This window comes from Nerophis ophidion, linkage group LG03 (genome assembly GCF_033978795.1).
Source record: "Nerophis ophidion isolate RoL-2023_Sa linkage group LG03, RoL_Noph_v1.0, whole genome shotgun sequence".
In the NCBI taxonomy this organism is placed as follows: Eukaryota; Metazoa; Chordata; class Actinopteri; order Syngnathiformes; family Syngnathidae; genus Nerophis; species Nerophis ophidion.
The window spans coordinates 14,831,228-14,840,683 of record NC_084613.1 but is presented as its reverse complement, the minus strand read 5'-3'; the positions used below and the strand labels follow the sequence as shown (position 1 = coordinate 14,840,683).

Below are 9,456 nucleotides of genomic sequence, written 5' to 3'. Positions count from 1 at the left end.
GTGGAGGTGGGCGGGGTTTTGTGGTAGTGGGGGTGTATATTGTAGATTCCAGAAGAGTTAGTGCTGGGATCTGGGTGTTTGTTACGTTATGTTACGGTGCGGATGTTTTACCCAAATGTGTTTGTCATTCTTGCTTGGTGTGGGTTCACAGTGTGGTGCGTATTTGTAACAGTGTTAAAGTTGTTTATATGGCCACCCTCAGTGTGACCTGTATGGCTGTTGACCAAGTATGCGTGGCATTCACTTATGTGTGTGTAAAAGCCACATAAATTATGTGAATGCGTTGACACGCCGTTTGTATGGAGGAAAATCGGACGTGACGACAGGTTGTAGAGGACGCTAAAGGAGAATGGTTGCCCCGTGAGATTTTCAGGTGGGGCACTGGAGTTCAGGATTCTCCCGGAAAAATCGGGAGGGTTGGCAAGTATGGACTCATTGTGTAAATAAAAACTTCTCCATATTGGTGTATCATGGATACGGCAACAGCAGAAGTCACACTGATTTGCAGGTGTGTAATTTGTTGAGAGTTCATGCTCCGTGTTGGTTTAGTTCTTTGAACAAGGTGATGTTCATGCATGGTTCATTTTGTACACCAGGAAAAAAAACATATAACTTTGTCTTGAATTTGAAAAAAATAAAAATAAAAAATCACAAAAGAAGGGTTCGGTGAATGCGCGTATGAAACTGGTGGGGTTCGGAACCTTTAACAAGGTTAAGAATCACTGCCTTAGAGTCATATAATATAATATATGACCTACTCAGTGGCCTAGTGGTTAGAGTGTCCGCTCTGAGATCGGTAGATTGGGAGTCATACCAAAGACTATAAAACAAATGGGACCCATTACCTCCCTGCTTGGCACTCAGCATCAAAGGTTGGATTTGGGGGTTAAATCAGCATAAATTATTCCCGGGCGCGGCCCCGCTGCTGGCCACTGCTCCCCTCACTTCCCAGGGGGTGATTAAGGGGATGGGTCAAACGCAAAGGACAAATTTCATCACACCTAGTGTGTGTGACAATCATTGGTACTTTAACTTGTATACTGTTAGCATGCTAACATTAAAGTGCTAACTTTTTTTTGTTGCTAAATTTACTTTTTTTCTGTACTTCCCCAGTCATACACCTTAGAGTCATATGGTATGTGACACTAGCTAAATATTAGAATAATCGCGTTAGCTTGCTAGCATGCTAACATTAGCATAATTACCTTTTTAGCTAGTTTTGCAACAATTTCACCCACGGTCATATAACTTGGCACATGACACTTGCAAACTGTTAGCATGCTAACATTAAAGTGCTTACTTTTTTTGTGCTATATTTACTTTTTTTCTGTACTTCACCAGCCATACACCTTGGAGTCATATATCTCGGTATGTGACACTAGCTAAATATTATCATGCTCAAACTAGCTTGCTAGCATGCAAACATTACCATGAATTGATATACGTGGACCCCGACTTAAACAAGTTGAAAAACTTATTCGGGTGTTACCATTTAGTGGTCAATTGTACGGAATATGTACTGAACTGTGCAATCTACTAATACAAGTTACAATCAATCAATCAATCAATTAGCATTATTACTTTTATAGCTAGTTTTGCAACCGTCTCACCCAGAGTCATATAACTTGGTACGTGACACTTGTAAACTGTTAGCATGCTAACATAAAAGTGGTAACTCTTTTTTTTTTCTCTACTTCCCCAGGCATACACCTTGGTCATATAACGTGGTATATGACACTAGCTAAATATTATCATGCTAACGCTAGCTTTCTAGCATGCTAACATTAGCATACTTAGTTTTTTTGAGCTAGTTTGGTAACCGTTTCACCCAGTCATATCACTTGGTACGTGACACTTGTAAACTGTTAGCATGCGAACGTTAGCATGCTAACATTAAAGTGCTAACTGTTTTTTTTTTACTAAATTTACTCTTTTTTTCCTCTACTTCCCCAACCATACACCTTAGAGTCATATAACTCGGTATGTGGCAGAAAAACAACTAAGTATGCGTATGCATTGACTTGATCACTGATTTATAACAAAGTCAACTGCAATAATGTTAAAAAAAACAAAACAATGTTTTACAAACAGTCTCTATCATAAACTAGCGCAATACAATGACATTTACTTTGAAAGCCTCCTTAGAACTAGACTAAGCTAACATGAAGCTAAAGTGCAAGGTGCTGAGGTCAGCGTTCAAGGAGTGGGCGTGGCCGAGGGTGATAACATGGACGTGTGGAAGATCTGGTAGAACGTTTCTTTGTGGTCTTCTTGTTGGGGCTGATAGGACCTCAAACACAAGTCCATCCATGGACGTCCACCTGCACACGCACATGCACAGCATGGCATTTGTTTGCATCTCACACTGCTCTACTGCACAGGTGTGTGACAGGTGTACAGGTGTGTGGTATGTGTTCAGGTGTGTGACAGGTGTACTGGTGTGTGAGGTGTCCAGGTGTGTGACAGGTGTACTGGTGTGTGATATGTGTCCAGGTGTGTGACAGGGGTCCAGGTGTGTGACAGGTGTCCAGGTGTGTGACAGGTGTCCAGGTGTGTGACAGGTGTCCAGGTGTGTGACAGGTGTGGGACATGTGTCCAGGTGTATGACAGGTGTGGGACATGTGTCCAGGTGTTTGACATGTGTCCAGGTGTGCGACATGTGTCCAGGTGTGTGGCAGGTGACCAGGTGTGTGGCAGGTGTTTGACATGTGTTTGAGTGTGTGACATGTTTCCAGGTGTGTGACAGGTGTCCAGGTTGTCGGATGTGTCCAGGTGCGTGACATGTGTTCAGGTGTGACAAGTGTACTGATGTGTGATACGTGTCCAGATGTGTGACACATGTGCAGGTGTGTGACAGGTGTCCAGGTGCGTGACAGGTGTTTAGGTGAGTGACAGGTGTCCAGGTGGGTGATATGTATCCAGGTGTGTGATATGTATCCAGGTGTGTGATATGTGTTCAGGTGCGTGACATGTGTTCAGGTGCGTGACATGTGTTCTGGTGCGTGACATGTGTTCTGGTGCGTGACATGTGTTCAGGTGCGTGACAGGTGTGTGATATGTGTCCAGGTGGGTGATATGTATCCAGGTGTGTGATATGTGTTCAGGTGCGTGACATGTGTTCAGGTGCGTGACATGTGTTCAGGTGCGTGACAGGTGTGTGATATGTGTCCAGGTGGGTGATATGTATCTAGGTGTGTGATATGTGTTCAGGTGCGTGACAGATGTCCAGGTGCGTGAGAGATGTCCAGGTGCGTGAGAGATGTCCAGGTGTGTGATGTGTCCAGGTGGGTGATATGTGTCCAGGTGGGTGATATGTGTCCAGGTGGGTGATATGTGTCCAGGTGGGTGATATGTGTTCAGGTGCGTGACATGTGTTCGGGTGCGTGACATGTGTTCGGGTGCGTGACATGTGTTCAGGTGTGTGACATGTGTTCAGGTGTGTGACAGGTGTGTGATACATGCCTGGGGTGTCCCCTGGTGGACACAGACGCTCTACAGTTTGACGAATGTGGTCCTGGGCTTCCTGATTGGCTGCGGCGTCTTCTGCTGACACTTTGAAGAAGGACTCCTGATGAAACACATTATTATTTTTACCTTTAATATTATCATTAATACCATCATGTAAATAACTTTTAGCAACAAAGACAATGTTCTATTTACATGTAACTATTGATATATGGTATTTCCTCCATTACTGCGCAGTAGGATTAAATAAATACATGATACGAGTCTTTATAAGCACGCCACACACACTTATTTATATTTATATGAACATTGTGTGACATTAAACCTCCACACACACTTCTATATACTCCCTGTGCCCCTGTTACACGTCACACACTCAAATACTACTTACTTTGAATATGAAAACTTCATGAGCTTCTCAAACCTCAATGTACTCAATAGTACCGTAAATTCAGTGTATTGAATGGTACTTTATCATCAATGCAGTCCTCTCCAAGGTTTCTCATTGTCCCTTTGGGTTGAGTTTTTCCCTTGCACTGATGTGGAATATGAACCGAGGATGTCGTTGTGGCTTGTGCAGCCCTTAGAGACATTCGTGATTTAGAGCTATACAGTGGGGCAAAAAAGTATTTAGTCAGCCACCGATTGTGCAAGTTTTCCCACTTAAAATGATGACAGAGGTCTGTAATTTTCATCATAGGTACACTTCAACTGTGAGAGACAGAAAGTGAAAAAAAATCCAGGAATTCACATTGTAGGAATTTTAAAGAATTTATTTGTAAATTAAGGTGGAAAATAAGTAGTTGGTCAACCATTCAAAGCTCTCCTGATGGAAGGAGGTTTTGGCTCAAAATCTCACGATAGATGGCCCCATTTATTCTTTCCTTAGCAGAAAAACAGCTCCAAAGTATGATGTTTCCACCCCCATGCTTCACAGTAGGTATGGTGTTCTTGGGATGCAACTCAGTGTTTTTCTTCCTCCAAACACGACGAGTTGAGTTTATACCAAAATGGATACATGGATGATAGAGGAGAGGATTGGGAGAATGTCATGTGGTCAGATGAAACCAAAATAGAACTTTTTGGAATAAACTCAATTTGTCGTGTTTGGAGGAAGAAGAACACTGAGTTGCATCCCAAGAACACCACACCTACTGTGAAGCATGGGGGTGGAAACATCATGCTTTGGGGCTGTTTTTCCGCTAAGGGGACAGGACGATTGATCCGTGTTAAGGAAACAATGAATGAGATTTTGAGCCAAAACCTCCTTCCATCAGTGAGAGTTTTGAATGGTTGACCAAATACTTATTTTCCACCATAATTTACAAATAAATTCTTTAAAATTCCTACAATGTGAAATCCTGGATTTTTTTTTCACATTCTTTCTCTCACAGTTGAAGTGTACCTATGATGAAAATTACAGACCTCTGTCATCATTTTAAGTGGGAGAACTTGCACAATCGGTGGCTGACTTTTTGCCCCACTGTATAAATAAACATTGATTGATTACTTGAATGTACTCATCAGTACTTTAAAATGAATGCACTTAATAGTACTTTAAAATCAATGGATTCAATAGTTTTTTAAAATCAATGTACTCCTTGGTAATTTAAAATCAGTGTGTTTACCAGTACTTCGAAATCAAAGTACTTAATTGCACATTTGAAAATCTATGTATTTAATCGTAGTTTAAAATCAATGTACACAATCCTACTTTAAAATCAATGTATTCATTGGTAATTTAAAATCAAAGTACTCCTAAGTACTTCAAGTCAATAAATGTTAAGTTAAAGTACCAATGATTGTCACACACACTAGGTGTGGCGAAATGTGTCCTCTGCATTTGACCCATCCCCTTGTTCACCCCCTGGGAGGTGAGGGGAGCAGCGGTGCCGCACCCGGGAATCATTTTTGGTGATTATAGTAAACAATGTTGACAGTAGGTTGTATAGTAGTACTAAGACATGTAGTACATGATGATGGATGACAAGCACACACCATATAGTTGTGCTATCATACAACATCAGCGAAGGTTCACTGTCATCACATCATGTCACATAAAGTGTTTGTGTGTGTGTGTGTGTGTACTCACAGCATGTGTCCACAGGAAGACGTCCAGGGTGTCGGTGGGGTCCTGCAGCTGGAACTTCATCAGCAGGACAAAGTCCAGCAGCTGGACGTTGAACGCTGCCATCCAGAGGAAGAAAGAAGTATTAGCGCCTGACCACCAGGGGTCAGTAGAACACAGCGTCACCTTCTGCAAGAGTCTTCTGGTCCAGAAGTCCATCAGCGGGTGGTTCTCTCACGGAGGGCTGGGAGCATCGCTGGCACCTAAAACAGCCACAGACTGTAGGTGGCGCTACACACACTCACAGCAGCGACGTGAGCGAAGACGTGTCCAGGCTTCTGACCTGTAGAATCTCTTCCTGCCCCTGAAGAGGAAAGGTGCCGTTGGGTGGAGCAGCGCCACCTCACCTCCTGATGACGTCAGCGGGACTATGTTGTGGTAGTCGGCTGCTAGGTCACACGCCTCCTGCAGGCTGCAACCTGCAACAACACCAACAATGACATTGTTAGTCCACTTCAGAGTTATATTAATTTGAATATAACAATATATTGTAGAAGAACATTAAAATAAGAAGTTTGGTGTAGGTTTTGCAGAGACTTTTATTTTGAAACATCTTCTTTGACAGGTTTCTCTGTGCCGCCATCCAGCAGATCTCTAGTATTGTATAAACCATGTATTAACAACCATTACTACGTTTGTGTAATATTTTTGTTGTGTTCTAACAACATTAAAATGGAATTTGCAGCTTTGTTGAAGTCCAAACAATGAGGGCCACACACTAAAAATGAAAGCATGCCAACCATTTAGATTTTTTTCATACTTATTTGTCACAAAAAACATTCGTTATGGGTCTACTGAAAATGTGACCAAATCTGCCAGGTCAAAAGTATACATACAGCAATGTTAATATTTGGTTACACGTCCCTTGGCAAGTTTCACTGCAATAAGGCGCTTTTGGTAGCCATCCACAAGCTTCTGGTTGAATTTTTGACCACTCCTCTTGACAAAATCGGTGCAGTTCAGCTAAATTTGTTGATTTTCTGCCATGGACTTGTTTCTTCAGCATTGTCCACATGTTCTCAATGGAGTTTAAATCAAGACTTTGGGAAGGCTATTCTAAAACCTTAATTGTAGCCTGATTTAGCCATTCCTTTACCACTTTTAACATGTGTTTGAGATCATTGTCCTGTTGTAACACCCAACTGCCCCCAAGACCCAACCTCCGGGCTGATAATTTTAGCTTGTCCTGAAGAATTTGGAGGTAATCCTCCATATACAGATGTATATATATTTATATATATACAGTGGGGCAAAAAAGTATTTAGTCAGCCACCGATTGTGCAAGTTCTCCGACTTAAAATGATGACAGAGGTCTGTAATTTTCATCATAGGTACACTTCAACTGTGAGAGACAGAATGTGAAAAAAAAATTCCGGAATTCACATTGTAGGAATTTTAAAGAATTTATTTGTAAATTATGGTGGAAAATAAGTATTTGGTCACTTCAAACAAGGAAGATCTCTGGCTCTCACAGACCTGTAACTTCTTCTTTAAGAAGCTCCTCTGTTCTCCACTCGTTACCTGTATTAATGGCACTTGTTTCAACTCGTTATCTGTATAAAAGACACCTGTCCACAGTCTCAAACAGTCAGACTCCAAAATCCACTATGGCCAAGACCAAAGAGCTAGTGAAGGACACCAGGAAAAGAATTGTAGACCTGCACCAGACTGGGAAGAGTGAATCTACAATGGGCAAGTAGCTTGGTGTGAAAAGATCAACTGTGGGAGCAATTATCAGAAAATGGAAGACATACAAGACCACTGATAATCTCCCTCGATCCGTGTTAAGGAAAGAATGAATGGGGCCATGTATCGGGAGATTTTGAGCCAAAACCTCCTTCCATCAGTGAGAGCTTTGAATGGTTGACCAAATACTTATTTTCCACCATAATTTACAAATAAATTCTTTAAAATTCCTACAATGTGAATTCCTGGATTTATTTTTCACATTCTGTCTCTCACAGTTGAAGTGTACCTATGATGAAAATTACAGACCTGTCATTATTTTAAGTGGGAGAACTTGCACAATCGGTGGCTGACTAAATACTTTTTGCCCCACTATATATATATATATATATATATATATCTTGATTGGAATATCCAGAGAATAGTGCTCGATACCGTGGTAGAGCGCAATATGTAGGTGTGGGAAAAATCACAAGATTACTTCATCTCTACAGAACTGTTTCATGAGGGGTTCCCTCAATCATCAAGAGGGAACCCCTCATGAAACAGTTCTGTAGAGATGAAGTAGTCTTGTCATTTTTCCCACACCTACATATTGCGCTCTACAACGGTAACTATTCTCTGGATAATCCAATCAAGAGATATATATATATATAGTGGGGCAAAAAAGTATTTAGTCAGCCACCGATTGTGCAAGTTCTCCCACTTAAAATGATGACAGAGGTCTGTAATTTTCATCATAGGTACACTTCAACTGTGAGAGACAGAATGTGGAAAAAAAATCCAGGAATTCACATTGTAGGAATTTATTAGAGCAATTATCAGAAAATGGAAAATATACAAGACCACTGATAATCTCCCTCGATCTGGGGCCACGCAAGATCTCATCCCTTGGGGTCAAAATGATCATGTGAGCATAAGTCCCAGAACCACACGGGGTGACCTGGTGAATGACCTGCAGAGAGCTGGGACCAAAGTAATAAAGGTTACCATCAGTAACACACTACGCCGACAGGGAATCAAATCTGCAGTGCCAGACGTGTCCCCCTGCTTAAGCCATTGCATATCCAGGCCCATCTGAAGTTTGCCAGAGAGCACATGGATGATACAGCAGATGATTGGGAGAATGTCATGTGGTCAGATGAAACCAAAATAGAACTTTTTGGTATAAACTCAACTAGTCGTGTTTGGAGGAAGAAGAATACTGAGTTGCATCACAAGAACACCATACCTACTGTGAAGCATGGGGGTGGAAACATCATGCTTTGGGGCTGTTTTTCTGCTAAGGGGACAGGACGACTGATCCATGTTAAGGAAAGAATGAATGGGGCCATGTATCGTGAGATTTTGAGCCAAAACCTCATTCCATCAGTGAGAGATTTGAAGATGAAACGTGGCTGGGTCTTCCAGCATGACAATGATCCCAAACACACCGCCCGGGCAATGAAGGAGTGGCTCCGTAAGAAGCATTTAAAAGTCCTGGAGTGGCCTAGCTCATGGGTGTCAAACTCTGGCCCGTGGGTCAAACTTGGCCCGCCGTGTAATTTAATTTGGCCCTTGAGGCAATATCAAATCAACATTAGAGCTGGCTAGCCGGTATTATACAGCGGCGGTGCCGCTAATACTCATACTTGCCAACCCTCACGATTTTCCAGGGAGACTATCGAATTTCAGTGCCTCTCCCGAAAATCTCCCGGGGCAATCATTCTCCTGACTTTCTCCCGATTTGCACCCGGACAACAATATTGGAGGCATGCCTTAAAGGTACTGCCTTTAACATCCTCTACAACCTGTCTTCACTTCTGCTTTCCGTCTTTACAAACAGCGTGCCTGCCCAGTCACATAATATATGCGGCTACTACACTTACATAAGGGAATGCAATGCATACTTGGTCAACAGCCATACAGGTCACACTGAGGGTGGCCCTATAAACAACTTTAACACTGTTACAAATATGCGCCACACTGTGAACACGCACCAAACAAGAATGACAAACACATTTCGGGAGAACATCCGCACCGTCACACAACATAAACACAACAGAACAAATACCCAGAAACCCTTGCAGCACTAACTCTTCCAGGATGCTACAATACACCATCAATCAATCAATCAATGTTTATTTATATAGCCCCAAATCACAAATGTCTCAAAGGACTGTACAAATCATTACGAC

At 42.1% G+C, this 9,456-nt stretch overlaps 1 protein-coding gene across 2 annotated transcripts in view; it reads right to left on the bottom strand.

Moving 5' to 3' along the window:
* Window positions 1-2,016: 2,016 nt before the first annotated feature.
* pot1 (protection of telomeres 1 homolog) overlaps window positions 2,017-9,456 on the bottom strand; it is a 55,379-nt gene continuing 47,939 nt past the window's right edge. For both annotated transcript variants that reach the window (XM_061894349.1, XM_061894350.1), the window contains exons 16-20: window positions 5,877-6,012; window positions 5,720-5,796; window positions 5,558-5,652; window positions 3,463-3,568; window positions 2,017-2,321 (exon numbers count right to left, since the gene is read on the bottom strand). In XM_061894349.1, the coding sequence (XP_061750333.1) occupies window positions 2,197-2,321; window positions 3,463-3,568; window positions 5,558-5,652; window positions 5,720-5,796; window positions 5,877-6,012 (539 nt within the window). In that variant the 3' untranslated portion in view covers window positions 2,017-2,196. The remainder of the gene's footprint in view (window positions 2,322-3,462; window positions 3,569-5,557; window positions 5,653-5,719; window positions 5,797-5,876; window positions 6,013-9,456) is intronic.